At 43.8% G+C, this 18350-nt stretch overlaps 1 protein-coding gene and 1 long non-coding RNA gene across 2 annotated transcripts in view; one reads left to right on the top strand and one right to left on the bottom strand.

Moving 5' to 3' along the window:
- LOC309649768 (uncharacterized protein C17orf67 homolog) overlaps positions 1-15359 on the top strand; it is a 33501-nt gene extending 18142 nt beyond the window's left edge. Inside the window, exons 4-5 of the mRNA XM_082440209.1 lie at positions 12808-12944; positions 14921-15359. Of these exons, the coding sequence (XP_082296335.1) occupies positions 12808-12924 (117 nt within the window). The 3' untranslated portion in view covers positions 12925-12944; positions 14921-15359. The remainder of the gene's footprint in view (positions 1-12807; positions 12945-14920) is intronic.
- LOC309649803 lies at positions 5434-12796 on the bottom strand. Its single transcript, XR_014257310.1, has 2 exons — positions 9303-12796; positions 5434-6763 (listed from the first exon to the last, which is right to left on the bottom strand). It is a non-coding gene; the product is annotated as an uncharacterized lncRNA (long non-coding RNA).
- Positions 15360-18350: the final 2991 nt, after the last annotated feature.

The raw sequence follows: 18350 nt of genomic DNA, 5'->3' as shown, positions 1-18350 counted from the left end.
CTCAACCACTGCGCCACCAGGGAAGCCCAATAGTCAGTTCTTAAAAACGTAAACCGGATCTCATCTTTCTCCTGCTCAAAACCTTCCGATGACCTCCTGCCTTACTCCAAAAACATCCATGGTCCTATAGTGGCCTACGAGGCCCTAGAGGTCTGTCCACTCCCTCTGCTCCCTCCTTGGCCTCTGCCTGCATCTCATCCCCGCCCCCCCACCCCTGCCGCCGTTCCAGCCATGCTGGCCTCCTCATTGCGCCTTGAATGTGTCAGGCTTGCTTGTCCCTTCACTGATGTAGTTCAGGCTCTGTGGAAAGCAGTGTTGCGTTTATTCTGTAACTTGCTTTTTTTCACTCAATAATACGTCTTGTTCTAGCTCATTTTAAATTGAAGCATAGGGTAAATGTATTATGCTATGGTCCGAACGTTTGTGTCCCCCCCGACCCCAAATTCGTATGTTGAAATCTTAACTCGCAAGTGATGGTATTAAGGGGTGGGCCCTTTGGGAGGTACTTAGGCCATGAGGGCTCTGCTCTCGTGGATTGTAAATGGGATTAGCACCCTTATAAAAGAGGTGCCCCCAAAGCTCTCTAGTCCCACCAGCCACGTGAAGATACAATGAGAAGTCTGTGACCTGAAAGAGAGCCCTCACCCACCCGTACTGGTACCCTGATCTTGGACTTCCACCTTCTGAGCTGTGAGAAATAAATTTCTGCTGTTTATAAGCTGCCCAGTTTGTGGTGTTTCAGGTTATAGCAGCCCGAATGGACTGAGACATATTACAACTTATTTATTTAGCCCTTCCTGGAACAATGGCCATTTTACTTATTTCCAATGATGAAGATCCTTGTACACATGTGTGTTTTGCAGAGTTCAGTGATAAGAAATGAAATTTCTGAGTCAGAGGGTCTACGTACTTCCAGTTGAAATGGGTACTGCCAAATTGTCAAACTGACTTACCAACTCGCACCAGTAGTGTGTATAAGAACACCTAGATCCCTGTACTCTTGTCAACACTTGATATTATGAAAGTTTTGTGTGGACAACTTTCAAAATGGAAAGAAATCCTATCTCCTCTTCTATCTTCATATGTATATGGAGACATGTTGCCAAACAATAATGACATTATTTTCTCCATGATAAAATTTGGGACAAATTTATACTTTTTATTTTCACGCTTTTTGCTATTACTTAGTATATTAGTTTCTTAAGGCTGCCATGACAAAGTACCACAAACTGGATTGCTTGAAACAATAGAAATCTATTTATTTATTTATCTATCTATTAATTAATTAATTAATTAATTAATTTTTAATGGTCGTGCTAGGCAGTGTGTGGGATCTTAGTTTCCCCACCAGGGATTGAACCTGCACCTGCTGCAGTGGAAGTGCAGAGTCTTAACTACTGGACCACCAAGGAAGTCCAACAATAGAAATTTATTCTCTCACAGTTTGGGAGGCTAGAAGTTTGAAATCAAGGAGCTGGCAAGGTTTATTCCTTCTGGGAGCTTGGAGGGAGTATCTGTCCCATGCTTCTCTCCTAGCTTCTGGTGGTTGCTGGCAATCTTTGGCATTTCTTGGCTTGTAGCTACATTACTCCAATCTCTGCATCTGTCTTTACATGGCCTTCTTCCCTGTGTGTCCCTGTGTCCAAATTTCCTTTTTCTAAGGATGCTAGTCTTTGGATTTAGAGCCTACCCTACTCCAGTGTGACCTTGTTTCCAAATAAGACCACATTCACAGGATTCAGGTGGACATGAAATTTTGGGGGACATTATTCAATTCAGGACATTCAGTTTTTTATTTTTAATAAATGTATGTGTAGTTTTCACCAAAAACAACAGAGGAGAGGGTTTAAGAGTGGGGCAGCAGAGTGCTGAGTCTGAATCCCAGCTCACCACTTACTGGCTATCACATCCTGGCCAGGTTGCTTAAACTCTGTAAGTCTCAGTTTTCTTATCTATAAAATGGGATATGATAATCAAACCTACCTCAGAGACTTACTGTGAGAGAAGGCATGCAAAGCACAGTGCCTGAGTGATGACATTGGCTCTCATTCTTCTTGTTTTTTACAAAGCAGCAGCTGAATAAATACTTTTTAAAATATAACAAAACAAAAACCTCTTTGGCTCCCCACTGCTTATATGATAAGGGCCAAGTATCTTGGCCTGGGAGACAGACCAGCCCTAAGCCACCATTGTGTCCCATTTCCTGCCACTTGTCCAAGGCCATTTATGCTCCAACCACCTGGAACTTCTCATTGTTTTTCAAAATAAACCATCCTCTCCCTGGTCTCAGCATCCTTTCACAAATGATTCCCTTTGCCTGCAGAGCTATTCTCCATTATTTATGCCTGGTACCCTCCTCTTCATTCTCAATGTCACTTTTTCTATCTCCCCTGAGTTGGTCCTGCCCTCCTAGTACTCACTCACAAAACAATACTGTATATAGGTACATCTATATGTATGTAAATTTCTAGAGAAAGGTCTAGAAATATGATCAGTTGACTCTTAATTGTGTCATCTCATTCAGGAGGTTAAGATTGCAGGTACTGATCTAGGAACTTTATATTTGACATTTAAATTTTAAACAGTAACAATATGTTCATGTGTTACTTGTGTAATTACAAATAAAAATTTAAGCCATTCATATTTATTATACAAAACTTGGAAACCAAGAAAGGGTCAAAAGAAGAAAAAAAAAAATCAGGTGTAGTCTTACTCTCTCTCCCCAAAGACAGTATTGCCATTTTTGATGTATTTCTTTTTAGTCTTTTTGTGTGTATTTTTAAAAAGTTTAATCACACTCTACAATTTTGTATCCTGGTTTTTCTCTTAATATTATAACATACACATTTCCTCACATTATTAGAAACTCTTTATAACCATAATGATAGTGAATTACCCTCTTTTGTTAGTTAGATCATTTCCACTATTTTTTTAAATTTAATTTTTATTTTATGTTGGGGTATATTTGATTTACAATGTTGTGTTAGTTTCAGGTGTATAGCAAAGTGATTCAGTTATACATATATCCATTCTTTTTCACATTCTTTTCCCATATAGGTTATTACAGAAGAGTAGAGTTCCCTGTGCTATACAGTAGGTCCTTGTTGGTTATCTATTTTATATATAGTAGTGTGTATATGTTAATTCCAAACTCCTAATTTATCCTTCCCCCTGCCTTTCCCCTTTGGTAACCATAAGTTTGTTTTCAAAGTCTGTGAGTCTGTTTCTGTTCTGTAAATAAATTCGTTTGTATCATCTTATGAGATTCCACATATAAGTGATATTATATAATATTTGTCTTTGACTTACTTCACTTAGTATGATAATCTCTAGGTCCATCCATGTTGCTGCAAATGACATTATTTCATTCTTTTTTGTATGGCTGAGTAATATTCCATTGTATATATGTACCACATCTTTATCCATTCCTCTGTCGATGGACATTTAGGTTGCTTCCATGTCTTGGCTATTGTAAATAGTGCTGCAATGAACATTGGGGTGCATGTATCTTTTCGAATTATGGTTTTCACCAGAAATATGCCCGGGAGTGGGATTGCTGGGTCATATGGTAGCTCTATTTTTAGTTTTTTAAGGAACCTCCATACTGTTCTCCATAGTGGTTGTACCAATTTACATTCCAACTTACGATGTAGGAAGGTTCCCTTTCCCACTATTTTTTCTATTATAAACAACACTCTAAAATTTTGTTCTTAAAGTGCTTTTAATATTTTGAATTATTTGCTAAGGATATGTTCCCAGAAAATAAATTATTGGATCCGAGGATATGAATACAGTATTTTTAAACCTTTTAGTATATATTACCACATTGCTTTCTAAAAGTTTTAAAAAATAATTTATGTCTTGTCATCCAAGAGAATGTTCCAGTAGAGGTTTTAAGGTAAAGATAATGGGAGCATGATATGATATCTTAAACTGGATATGAGTTGGCCATTTCTGGGGCAGAGTGGATGCAGTAAGGGAGGATTAGGGACGTGTGGTTGTCTGTGTGGACACCTTGGTGCCACTCATTGGCATTAGAAACCTAGGAGAAGAAGCAGGTTGTCTGGAATGATGGTGTGTTTGAAGTTCTTTTCTGACAGCACCTGCCTTGGTACTTGTTTCTTCTGCTCTTGTCTACCTGGTTAACTCTTACTCATTTGTAGAGATGCACCTGAAATGATGCCTATTTTGAGAGGCCTTCCTGATGCCCCTACCCTCCCGCCATGAATTAGAGCATCCCTCTGGCCTAGCACTCACAGCACAAAATTGCTATTTCTTACTTAAAAAAAAAAAAATCTCTCTCTCCTACTAGACTGCTCTAAACTGCTTGAGCAGATGGACTGTTTGTTTCACTTCTGGGTCCCCAGCACCAAGCACAGAATTTGACATTTACTAAATGCTCATTATACTTGTTTCCATTCCTTTCTTTGCTTCTCTCCAGGGGAGAAATTTTGTAGGACATTACTCTACCATAGAACCTGGAGGTTTTCAAAGAAATCTTCTATTGCCTCGCTTAAATTCATTAAATTTCTCTTAGTCGTCCCAAATTTTAGGGAAAAAATTATTGCCAACTGCTGGGGTGAACCATGGAAATTCTCTAAAAAAGATGACATCCGAGCTAAAATTATGTCCTTTGTGATTGTATTCGTAAGCACTTGTGTGCCCTGGGAATATGCTTTCCATTTTGGCCTGTGTTCCTTTAAGGAATGTTCTTGTGGGGCAAGTATAAATCATATTAGCTTTATTGTAAATAGTCTTTGTAAAATATGCTTTCATATTTAGCCCCTTGACGAATGTATGTAGTAACTCCATTACCCTTTTGTTCCCTGTGATCTCCAAGACCAGTTCAGAGCGACTGAGATACAAATTGTGCACATCACTGATTTGCCTTCTTTTAGGGCTAAGCCTTCTAAGTGGCCCAGAGCAGTTAAGTTCTGAGCCACCCTTCTGCCTATATGATTATCTTGCTTTTACTAATGAGCAAAATAGTTCATCCAAATGTCGATGGACCTTTAATTTCATGCAAATGTCACGGGAAGGATTTTGCCTTCTTGGAAAAAGATCCCACCTTGATAGATTAACTGTCTACTTTATGATTCTCAGCTTGGATCAGGTTCCAGTGGGTATTTAATTTCATTATGACACCTCTCCTGTGCCATCATAAAGGACCCCCTCCAATTTCTGCTCTAAATCTTGAGAAATTATTTACTTAAATCATTCCAGTTGGCATTGGACACAAAATGCAGATATTAGTTTTTGTTTTGCTTTAATTTTTTTCCCCTTGAAAACAGGAATCTAAAAAAAAATGAAAACTTATTTTTCATCTACCCCTTCTTTCTTGATCCAGGAACATTTGAGATTATCATTAATGCTGGGTCATTTCTAACTTAGCCAACACAATTGTTGAATTTGTGGTTTTCAGCAGATTTGCAGTTTGGCTTTTCATCTTTGACTAATGATTGCTTTTAGGCCTTTGTGGCGTATTCATTTCCCTAACATTTTAAATAAATAGTGAAATGTCATGGAAACCAGGGCTTGTTTCTTTCTCTCTCTATGTGTGTGTCTGTTTTGGTTGTTTTTCTTCAACAGTGATTTCAGCCTCTATTTAGGAGTGTGAAATACATATTACTCTTTGATGCTTTTTATGTGCATTTGGCCTGGGCCATTATAATGAGCAGATTGACGCAGATGCCCAGGAGCCTTCCAAGGAGGATTTAGTAAGATTATGGAGAAAGAAGAGTCATTTCATTTATTCATCACTTGTTTGTACATTTCTCCTGTGAGTTTTATTGAGGCCCTACTATGTGCCAAGCACTAAACCGTATACTAGGTATTCCTTGGACAGTCTCATCAAAAAGCCAGTTGGGTATTTGGCTGAGACGGACAGGGATTAAATGAATAAGGTTGCCAATGAGCATATAATTATAAGTGGTGTATAAATGCTGTATATCAGTGGTGACATTCTTTCTTATCACCACCAATCTCATTGGAAAAGTCTTTAACTATTGGGAAGCTGTCAGGTTCATGATCACACATATAAGTTTTCCAGAGTTCTAATTTCCCCTTGAAAGCTCAAATTTTATCATTTTGTAACAAGCACTGTCAGTTTTCCTGGAAGTGATAAGCTCACTTCATTCACTTTTGGGAAGATGTCTGCCAAACACACGCATAAAACACACCTAGTTCAACTCTTGACACCAACAGTCCCCCAGGTGCTTTTCCTTGAGAAAATCATTGTACTTTGTCATGCAGCAGAAGTGCTGCCTGCATGTTTCCTGTTGGTCATTTTCTTCGGCTTCACCAGGGCATGCTTCAGTGAAACTGGCATTTTGAGAATGTTTTATTTGTATTTATTTATTTTAACTTTGACTGTGTGATGAAGGATACGTCGACCACTAGGATAGTTGGGTGCTGCTGCCTTGACTTCTGCCAAGGCGTCAGTTTTACCCACCAATGCACACAGTGAGAAGGCAAATGTCTTAGTATTACTTGAAAAATAGTTTTGACATCATGGACCCCCGAGGGGAGCACAGACCATGCTTTGAGGACCACAGCATTTTTTTTTCATTCAACAAACGTTTATTGAAAGTTTCCTGTGGACCAGTTCCTGGGAGAGATGCTCCATCTACAACCTCAAGGCATGCTCACATCTTCCATATCTAATAGTAACCAAAATTAACTGAGGAGGGCTTAATAAAGCGACATTTTACAAAGGTGTGGCAGGATGAAGGTGAACTAACAAGAAATGATAAAGGATGCAGGGCTAAGACTCCTGAGGCATGAGGGCGGAAGGGAAGAGTGTGGTTCCCAGACCCGGAATGGCAGCCCTCTAGGAGCTGGGTCTTCAGGGGAGGGATGCAGCCAACCTGCCGAGACTCCTCGGGGATGTTGCAGGGGAGTACATACCCTCACCTCTCCCCTCCTACCTCTAGTCCGCTGCTGGCGCCTCCTATACGCCAAACCCAACCGGAAACCCCAGGACAAAAGACTCTGTGGTTGCAGTTCATCTAGGTCAGCCTCTTAGTGCAAAAGGCCAGGTGAAGGAGGGGAGAGAGTGGGTTTAGAAGTGAACATGGAGACTACATATTTGGTACAGAGCTTTATTTGTATCATTTCCTTTAATCCTGGCAACCCAGTGAGATAAGTGCTAGGGCCATCCCCACATTGCAGATGGACAAACTGAGGCTGGAGAGGTAAAACAATAGTATTGGCAGGGTTTTGATTGGAACCAGACCCTGATCCAGACCCAGACCCGAACCTCTTAGCCTCTCCACCACACCGCCCTGGCAAACAGGCAGGCAAGAAGATGGCAACGTGGGTTTCCTTCAGTGAGCTGCTTACACGGAACAGTTGAATAAGTAAAGCTGTATGCTGAGAAGTCTTTGTTCCTTATTTACAAGACTCCACACTGCCTTCCTGTTCCTCCCAATGACTATTCTTCTGGCCAAAGATTCCTCAGACAGGGAAGACAGGGCAGGGTTCAGCCCCAAACTCACAAACATGTCCAGCAAGCTGCTGGGTAATCCTTGTTGGATCCCATAAGGAGCCCTCCCATCATCCGCCCCTTCCCCAGCTGCCCTGGAGACTCCACGCCCAGGACACAGGGTGCATTTTGATGAGTTAAATGAAAACAACGATAATCATAACAATGTTAAACTGCATGAGTCCTGGGGGAAAGAAAAAACATTTCAGGAAAATTGGACACCTCATAATTCATTCCTTTGCACAGTCATTAAATTGAGAAAAAAAGTTACATTTAAAATAGGATGTAGACTTCCTAGAGGTTTTTCTTGAAACTTAAAAACTCTAAGTTCTAGACTAGACCGTCTGTTAAAGCTTCATTAATGCCATAGGAGGGTTTTCATGATTTAGGATTTTTATATCTATACATGCCAAAATAATCTTATATTACCACATATGACTACTCTCGCCCAAGGTGAAATGCCATTTCTCTGATTAATGGCCTGCAGCTTTGGATTACCCATATGTGTTTATGTGGACTGTTCCACGCACACTTTGCAATGATTCCCATCCCATAATCTCAGCACCAAGGCTTATTTCAGGGCAATATCGACAACATACATCCTACAAATTAAAAGTCATTTTTATCTCTTCTGGGGGAAAACATAAAGTTCACATGCCAATATGTGAGCCAAGACACATGGCACCTCCACTAAAAAATCTGATGTGGCCCAATTAAGTCCCTACTGTCAGAGCGTGGTCACTGCTAAACAGAGTAACCAGGGCTATGCCAGGAGAAGTCCAGAGAGCTATGGGGTCACAGGGAATCTGAGAAGGCTGCCTGGAGGAAGAAGCATCTAAGTTGAGGGCTGAAAAGTCAGATAGGAGTGAGACAGGAAAAAGAGAAGGCACAGGGGTGTTCCAGGCAGAGAAAATAGCATGAGATTAGAGAGCAGAGCAAGTGTAGCCAATCCAAGGAAAGATGGAGTGCAAAGGGTTGATGGTGGGAGAAGAGGAAATGGGTGAGGCTGGATCATCGGGAGCCCCACAAAACACTTAAGGAACTGGAATTTCTCCTGAGCCCAGTGGAAGCCATTCAAGTATTTTAAGTGAGGAAGTAACATGGGTAGATTTTTAAAAATGTCACTTTGCAACAGGATAAAGAGATAGACAAACAAAACAAAACAAACAAGGATTTTTCACTCTCTTCTTTATAACTTTTTATTGTTACATAATTTCAAAACAGTAATATGTATCACTGCTGTGATTAAAAAAACAATAAAGCCATTTTCATTTTTCATGTTTTAAAAACCTACCCTGGCAAAAGACCTGAACAGATACTTCACCAAAGAAGAACACAGATCACAAACAAGCATATGAAAAGATGCTCCATATCATATGTCATCAGGGAAATGCAAATTAAAACAGCAATGAGATACCACTACACACCTATTAGAATGGCCCAGATCCGGAACACTGACATGATCAAATACTGGCGAGGATTTGGAGCAACAGGAACTCTCATTCACTGCTGTTAGGAATACAAAATGGTACAGCCACTTTCAAAGAGAGCCTGACAATTTCTTACAACACTAAGCGTCCTCTTACCATATGACCCAGCAATCATGCTCCTTAGTATTTACCCAAATGAGTTGAAAACTTACGTTCAACACAACAACCTGCACACAGACGTTTATAGCAGCTTTATTCATTATTGCCAAAACTTGGAAGCAACCAAGATGCCCTTCAGTAGGTAAATGGATAGATAAACTGCGATGCATCCAGACAGTGGAATATTATTTAACACTAAAAAGAAATGAGCTATCAAGCCATGAAAAGACGTGGAAGAAACTTAAATGCATATTACTAAGTGAAAGAAACTAATCTGAAAAGGCTACATACAGTATAATTCCAATGATATGATGTTCTGGAAAAGGCAAACCTATGGAGACAGTAAAAAGATCAGTCATTGCAAGGGTTAGAGGGGAGGAAGGGATGAATAGGCAGAGCACAGAGGATTGTAAGGCAGTGAAAATATTCTGTATGATACTATAATGATGGATACATTATACATTTGTCCAAACCCATAGAATATACAACACCAAGAGCGACCTCAATGTAAACTATAGACTTTGGGTGATGACGCTGCGTCAACATAGGTTCATCTCTTGTAACAAATGCACCACTCTGGGGCAAGATGTTGATAATGGGGGCGATTGTGTGTTTGTGGGGACAGGGGGTATATGGGAAATTGCTGTACTTTCTGCTCCATTTTGCTGTGAACCTAAAAGTGCTCTGAAAAATAAAGTCTATTAAAAAGAAAATAGAAAAAAAAAAACCCACCCTGGCTGTGGGGTGGAATGTAGAGGAAGGAGGTAAGACGAGAGACAGGGAGAACCCTCCAGATGAAGGGATCTAGCAGGAGGGTGGGGACTGAGATTGGGCAGGGGCAATGTGGATGGGGAGATGGGGTCCAAGAGCATCCAGGGGATTTAGGGGTTGCTTGGCTGGTGGGGGTGGAGAGTGGGGAAAAGGAGGGAGCCCAGGAGCAGGCCGGAGCTCTGCTTTCCCAGCCATGTGGGGTCACGGCCAGACGCGTGGAGAACTACTGCTGGTGGTCTGGGCAGTGCCCATGGACCCCTTCTCTGTTTGCATCAGGGGATGGAGAGGCAAGGTATGGAGGGAAAGAAGAGAATTTGTAAGTGATTAAGACAAGAGAAGTTAACACTTCACTCTTATTTAAGAAGCATCCTATTGATTTATGCTTTTTCTGGTGTATCATTTATATGGGATAATGCAATGAGAAACAGTACACAGAAAACTCACAGCCTGAACTGGCTTTGGTGAAGATCAAGCCACGTTGGGAAGAGAAGGTTTTACCCTGAACCTGGAAGTGACACTCCTGTTGATCGAGGGCAGGGCAAGAGCACACTGAGGGAGAGGAGGGAGCGAGACAATAACTGCATGCAAAGGAACGATTGCTCCTCCTCCAGCTGGATTAGTGTAGTCAGTGGTCGATGGTCAACGGATGCACAGCCCAAGAAGCCGGCTCCTTTGCAGCAAACATCAGTAACGGCTATCACTTCCGCTCTTTACTTGCTTCTAAGGGCAACAGCACACCCCTCATACGCCACCATCCTGGTACAGCTGCTGGTTTTCTCCACCCTGTCCCCCGTCCATCCTCCACCTGGCTCTGCCCGGCTCCGGAGGTGGACCCCCAGAAACTGCATCGCCTGGATCCCTGGTCGGCTGGCTTCTGCATGGGCTTGGCAGGAGATGGAGGGCAAGAGGAGAGAGAGGATGGGGTATTTGTCTCCTGCTCTTTCCCTGCTTTACAGAGGCTGAGCCCTTCCCCTGGGCCCTGCAGGTCTAGGCACGGCCATGGGGCTTTTCTCTATTGCTAGTCCCTGGGTACTGGAATGTGCTTTGGTGGTTCCCTTAACCCTGTTTACACGGCTGTGAATGGTTCCTTCATTAAAGTTCCTTTAGGTGAACCATCTGAAGGAGAAATTGTGGTTCTAGAGAAGCTCAGAGACCAACAAAGCTTTGTTGTCAGTGACAACCATGGACCAGGGCAGGAGGGGGCCTTCTCTGCTGTTGTGAAGAATGGCGGGAGGTGGTAGATCCCACGAGGAGGTGTCCTCACTTGCTGGTTACAGTGACATTATCCAGAGCCACAGACCAAGCCCAAGGGGTAGTTGGTCATCACCTTTTCCCTCCTTGCAGGAAGGCAGTGCTGGCGAAGGCCTCTGAAGAGCTGTGGCCCTTTCAGGGCTGCATTTGGGCAGATCACTCTGTTAGGTTGGAGCAGAAATGGTGGGGGGATGTGGGACGTGGTGTGGGCGGAACGGGAGGTAGAGTGACGGATGGAGGGGTGAGGAAGCTGGGACAGCCTGGGTGGCCACGGTGGAGACCCGACCTGCAGAAGTGGCAGAGACGGAGGGAGTCATCTGAGAACTCCTCCGGAGATAGGCTCAGGGTCCTCACGCTCAGTCTCAGGATGAGTTTGAGGGAGACGTGATGGTCCACGTCTGGCTCAGGTTCCTGAGTCGGCGATGCTGGTCACAGAGATGGGCAGCACCGGACAATCAGCTGCTCTCTTGTTGTGGACACACCAACACACAGAGCCAGTTACATTTCACAGACATGGAATCATACATGTGACTGGCCTTTTGCACGTAACATAATGTTCTCGAGGTTCATCCGGGTTGTAGCATGCATCATTCCTCGTCATGGCCATATATGTTCCCCTTGTATGGGGATACATTACATTTTATTTATCCATTCATCTGCTGATGGACATTTGGGTTGTTTCCACTTTTTGGCTCTGATGAATAATGCAGCTGTGAACAGCTGTGTACACGTTTCTGTGTGAACATATGCTTTCACTTCTCTTGTATACACAATTGCGGGGTCAAATGTTTACCCTATTTAGCATCTTAAGGAACTCCTAGGCTGTTTTTACAAAATGCCCCTTTATCCCTAGTAACTTTTTTTTGGCTTTAAAGTTTATTCTGTTTGATAATAGTATAGCAACTCCAGCTTTCTTACAGTTATCCCTTGCCTTTTAAAAAAGATGATTTTATCACAAATGTGTGCTGCCATAAATAAATAAATAAATATATTATTTAGTTATGCATGTTTTGAGCTTTATTAAAATGGTGTCACACTATAAACACTCTCTTCTTGGACTTACTCTTTCCACTCGTTAATGCTTTTCTGAGACTCATCTATGTTGTTGTATGTAGCTATAATTAACTTTTTTCATTGCTGTATAATATTCCATGTTGTGACCCTACCATAATTTATTTATCCATCCTCCTGTCAATGGATATTTAACACATTTCCAGATGTTTCCAGAATTTTGCTACTACCAATTTATTGCTGCTGTGAACATTCGTATCTGCTCTTGTTCTCAAAGTGACCAGCAGCATTCGCAGCTGGGAACTTGTTAGAAATGCAAATTCTGGAGCCCTATCCCAGACTCACTGAATCAGAAACTCTGAAGGTGGGGCCCCAGCAATCTGTAGGTTTTAACAAGTCTTCTGGGTGATTCTGATGCCTGATGAAATTTGAGAATCATTGCTCTAGGATATAAACAAGAGTGAAATTTCTGGACTGCAGGCAACCGCTTGTTTTCCAAAGTGGTTGTTCCATGTAACTCTCCATCAGCAGTGTCTATGAGTTCCCATGGATACACACCCTCTCAGCACTTAGGGCTGGTGGCGGTTTCTCCTCCCTGGCTGTGCTGCCCTGTCTCAGAACCACAGCTGTACCCGGCACATGGGCAGCTCGACCATCAACCGTGAATAAAAGCTTCTCTTCAACGTGGGTTTGTTTTTACAGGAGTACATGCACCATCTGCTCCGCCTGGAGCACCGCGCTGAGGAGCAGTTCCTGGAGCACTGGCTGAACCCTCACTGCAAGCCCCACTGCGACAGGAACGTGGTCCATCCTGTGTAAGCAGCTCGGACCAGCCCCCGGTACGCTCCTTCTCCCAGGCCTTCTGTTTCAGGGAGATGGCGGTGGGCAGTGCAGGCATGGCTCGGGGGCCTTCGAGAGCATGGTGTTAGGGGAACCAGCGGGTGAGCTGGTTATGGGCTGGGGAATGGGAAGAGCAAGGCAGGAGAGGCTAGTGGGAGCCCGCTTGAGAGGACCACTGGGGACGCGCACGGGGGCCTGACTCCTGCTGAGTCACCAAGAGATCCCAAGTACGGGAAGGATGTGACCCTATTTGCCATCCAGAAAGGGTCCCTCTGGGATACAAATTTGGAGAAACATGGCTTGTTGAGACTTGGGTCTCTCCAGGTGGGGTCAGCATCAATGGGCTTGACTGGTGACATCCATCACAACCGTCATCATTGTCACCAGGATCAGCAACTTCTTTACTGCCTCCCCACAGCCATCCAGACTGGGACTCCGCCCAGCCTGTCCCATCTTCCCTCTTCTTCTGGCTTTGCCCTTTCAGTCCCCCTGACCTGCATGGTCCAGCATTCCCAGCACAGCCCACCTCTGCACCTCTGTTCCTGCGGAGGCTGTTTGCTGCTTCGCTCACAGTGTGTCTGTGTCCATCTCCTCGTCCCCTTTCCACTTCTTGCTAGATTACATAACAAAATCCCTTCAGAGGTTAAGCCTAGTGAGTTTCATTTCTCCTCTGTAATTTGTGTGTATTAAGCAGGACAGGATATAACTGGGTACTTGATCATTTGTTGTTAAGAGAAATCTTGTTTCCTTGTTGTTTATTTTGTGCTGCTGTGAATTGACACGGGAACACTCCCTTTAGAAGATTGCTCTTTATAATTTTCAGGGTGCTATCGCACAAAATCTCTCATTTGATCCTCTTAACAGCCCTGTGTCATTGCAGGGTGTGTGTTTTAACTCTGTTTCATAGGGGACCTAACTGAGCGTGATTAAGTTACTAAGTCATGCTGGGCAGTAGTTGGTATGCCTGTCTTCTGACAACTCCAAACCCTGCAAGCTTTCCGCGGGCTGTACTGCTGGAATCTGGGGGTGTGTGTCTGTGTTGGGGATGGGGGCGGGCACGGTCCTCATGAGGGGCTTTAACAAACAGTGAGAGGAGCATCTCCTAGGAATGGAACAGGAGTTCTGCTTTTGAGGACTAGGGGCTGGGTTGACATCCTGCTCTGGTCCCCACTGCCTCTGGATGCCTGTTTTAGGTCAGAGCTTCTCCCACCCCTGGCACCAGGGACCTTTTTCCTCCAGCACCAGAAGCCTGCTCTTGGCTTCTTTCAGAACACAGCACTGCAGAGTACTTAAGAGCTCAGACTCTGGAGTTGGGTGGACTTGGGTTTGGTGCTCTGTGTTCCTGCTCCGTGACTTTGGACAAGTCACCTAACCTCTCTGAGTCTCCATTTCTATATCTGTAAACTGGGGTAGTGATGATATCTACAGAGCCTGGAGCATAGTGACTGGCTCCATGAACAGAGGCACTTGTCACCATGGTGCAGGCCAGGTGAGGGGAGAGGCTTCCGAGACGCTGGTGGTGGCGGGGCGGGGTTGCTCCTGCCAAACAGAGGATTCCACGGAGGCCTCGCTCCAGGCAACATCCATTTCGCTCCAGGCAACATCCATTTCGACCAGGAAGACCAGGCCGTAGTGGCTGGAGGGATGGGTCAACTTGGAATTTGGAGTCAGATAGCATTCAGATTGTGACTCCACTTCGGAAAAGATTCCTAACTTCTGTCTCAGTTTCCTCACCTGTAACATGTAAGAGTTCGTCCCTCATAAAGCTGTTCTGAGCATCAAAAAAGTCCGTGCATGGAAAACAGTGCTGCCCTGGCACATGCTAGGAAGTGCTCAGGAAATGACAGCTTGATAGCTGTTTCCTCCTCCTCCCCCTCCCCCCTTCCCCTCCTCTCCCTCCTCTCTTTCCCCCCCTTCTTCTTCTTTTTTATCAACATCATCATCACATTAACATTATTTTCTTGTTCTTTTCCAGCAAGCATTTTGATAAACAACGGCCCGGATACTATTGAAACAAGATGAGGCTCCTTTCGTTTCTTTTTTCAGCTGTGGAATGGACGTCTTCAGGTTTTGTGAATTGTGGGCACAGCAAAGGTTGCCTTGGGGATTGATGGCAGATATTTATGCTGCTTCATTTGACTAACCTGCACAACTCATTAAAACCAATCGCTTAAACTATAGGCCCCCCTCCCTCCCCCGCAATGGCCTTCCTACCGCTGTGGAAGGGTGAGAAGAAGGAGAATCTTTCCTGGGGCTGGTGGAGCTGGGACCTCCAGAACAGGAGATGGGTTAGCGAGGAAGCCTTGTTCAGCTAAGTAAGCACACCACTTGGGGCGGCTGGGGTTTTGGTCATTGCTTTTTTTTTTTTTCTTTCTCTCCTTTTCTGCTCTAATAAACACTGGTGTTAAGCCTGCTTTCCATGGTGTCTCCTTTCCTTTCCTACAAGAAGAGAAGCAGAGGTTTTTCTTCCTTGTTTATCTTTGTGACTCCAGGATCAGAAAATTTACTGTTCTTTGAATAGATGAATGGATAGAAATGCAAACACCCAGCAATTTTTCACAAGAGCCATCTCTTTTGGTAAAGAGATTATTTACCTAAGGCCAGCTCTGGAAATAGAGCCATAACTTAGTACCAGCTCTACACCCTGGTTTTCTAGCCAAGGGGACACTTCTTGTGGAAAGTGGGTTGCAGCTTCTGTATCCTAGTGCCCCTCATCTGCCCACAAACCCCAGAATCAGAGATTGGACTATCAAAGACCAACAAAAGCAGAAATTGGGAGGGCAAGGGAAAGTGGACCAGGTGGTCCTAGGGAGAATGTGACATCCTCAAAAAGGATAAGGAGAGATGCTCGTCCGCCCTGGGCTACAGAGGAGGGTCTGTGCCAGGGGAGCTGGGAGGGCTTGTCCAGGAGAAAGTTACTGAGCTTCTCAACAATGATGATACTAACATTTATTTTATCTCTATTATGGGCTGAATCCTGCACTAAGATTTTTACATACAGCACCTCATTTAATCATCACATTGTGGACAAAATAATGTTGCCTGCCGTTTCAGTAAACAGTGAATGTTGCCGGCCATCAAGCCATCAGCCACTGAACTGCCCTTGGACCGTGTGTCCTGAGGGGAATTCAGGATGGAGAAAAACAGGATACTGACCCTAGATAGTGAAGATGCATATCTAAGGAATACTTTCAATGAGCCCAGACTTGCAACTTCCCAAACATCGAAAAGCACTAAAATCATTAACTTGAGATGTCTGGTTTTTGGGGATTAGCAGTAATCTTTCAATGTTCAGCTCTTGTGTGTTTGCTTTTTTTTTCCCAGCAAAAACTCCTGTGTATAAGGCTCCTCCCTCACCTCTTCAGAGCAGTTCTCAGAGCTGTCTGGGAGGCTGTCTCCCAGGCCATAGTCCTCAGTAAGGTCCCCGAATAAAACTTAAAATATTTAGGCAGTGCGTTTTTCTTCAGTTGACAACACCTACTCTGTGCAGTAGCTGTGGTTATTATTCCCACTTTATAGAGGAGAAAACTGAGGGTTACAGAATTTAGGTAGTGTATTAGTTTTCTACTTTGGCTGTAACGAATGACCAGAAACTTAAAACAACACACGTTTATTATCTTACATTCTGGAGGTCAGAAGTCCCACCTGAGTCTCATGGGGCTAAAGTCAGAGTGTCAGCCTCTCTGCAGGCTCTCGGGGTGAATCTGTTTCTTTGCCTTTTCCAGCTTCTAGAGGCTGCCTGCCTCTCTCATCTTGTGCCTTCCTTCCTCCGTCTCCAAGGCCAGTAATAATGAGTTGAGTTCTTCTCACACCATATCATTCTGACCAGCTCTCCTGCCTTCCTCTTCCACTTTTAAGGACCTTTGTGATTACATTGGGCCCATTCAGGTAACCCAGGACAACCTTCCTATCTTAAGGTTAGTTGATTAGTAACCTTGATTCCCCAGTGCCACTCAAGGTAACATATTTACAGGTTCCAGGGATGAAGATGTGGACATCTTTAGGGGAGGCGTTATTCTGCCTACCACGGGCTACCAGAGCTGGAATCTGACCCTAGGAAGCCCCTCACTACTCTGGTCCCCCCAACCATTCTGCACCTCTGCCCTTAAACCTGAAATCCATCTGCCTTAAGTGGTTAAGTCGTTTTCTCACCTGAGCTCCTTGAGTGCTCAGGATGTGACTTTAATGGGACACTATTGCACCTCCCATCTAGCAGGGGCATCGTTTGAGTGCCAGACCCATCCCATGGACTCTGAAGTTTAATACAGGGACTTGTATGGGGCGTAGTGGCAGACAGAACCGTCCTGCTCAGGCCACCACACCACCTGTGTCTCAGGGTGTTTTCCAAGAAGTAGGAGCTGCACATGTGCGTGGGGGACAGGATGCAAGGTAATGACACTGATAGGTTCCAAAGAAGAGCAGGAATGAAACAGAATTAAAAATAAAGCAGACCCACAGGGAGCCAGGGTCTCACATTCCAGCGGAGAAGGAGGGGCCTCCTTGAGTTTCTAGGAAACTTGGACACAGCTTACATCTCAGGGGCAAACACTCCTTTTATGATCAGAGGGCATTCTTCTTCTATCAGATAGACCCTGATTTTCAACCTCCTTCCCTGGACACACATGCTGGCTGTGCTTACTTTACCTGGTGCATACTTCCCAGAGGCCACAGACAAAGGGGCTAGAGCTCTGTGTTCACAGTGAGCTCACTCCACTGTCACCTCCCCCCCTCACAGCAGCTTCTCAGATGGAAGGTGAGTGAGAGCGAGGGCACCTCAGTGTGAACTTGACAGCAGCAGAAAACAGGCTTGGAGCCAGACTGCATTCCAATCCTGGTTTCACCAACTGACTAGCTGTGTGCCCTTGGGCAAATTGATTAACCTCTCTGGGCCTCAACTCCCTTATCTGTAAAATGGGAATAATAATAATAATACTTAGTTCAAAATGTTGTGATTATTCTTTTATTGAGTAGCACTCCATAAAAGTAGCCATTACTATAAAAAAAAATTCTTGGGCATTATTTTATCAATCAAGATAAATTCTCACTCTCTATTTATATTTTAAAACTTCTTATTTAGAGAAGAGGTAGAGAGTGGTTGGGGGAATCCAGAATACAGAAGGGCTGTCTCCCTACTTGAGAAAGAGTTGGCATCTTTACATTATTGAAACTTCCTATCTCTGAACAAGGTCTATCTCTCCACTTATATAGGCCATTTTTTAGCGTCCATTGTTACAATTTTATAATTTTCTTTCTAAAGATTGTGTTCTGTGAGCATTATTCCTGGAGGCCTTGCAGGACTCTTAAAATTATAATTGGAATTTTCTATTTATTTATTTATTTTTGGCTGCGTTGCGTCTTCATTGCTGCGTACGGGCTTTCTCTAGTTGCGGCGAGCAGGGGCTACT

Source organism: Balaenoptera physalus (genome assembly GCF_965194825.1).
Source record: "Balaenoptera physalus genome assembly, chromosome: 20".
Lineage (NCBI taxonomy): Eukaryota > Metazoa > Chordata > Mammalia > Artiodactyla > Balaenopteridae > Balaenoptera > Balaenoptera physalus.
Note: the sequence above shows the minus strand (reverse complement) of the source record. Positions and strands in the feature narration are given on the sequence as shown.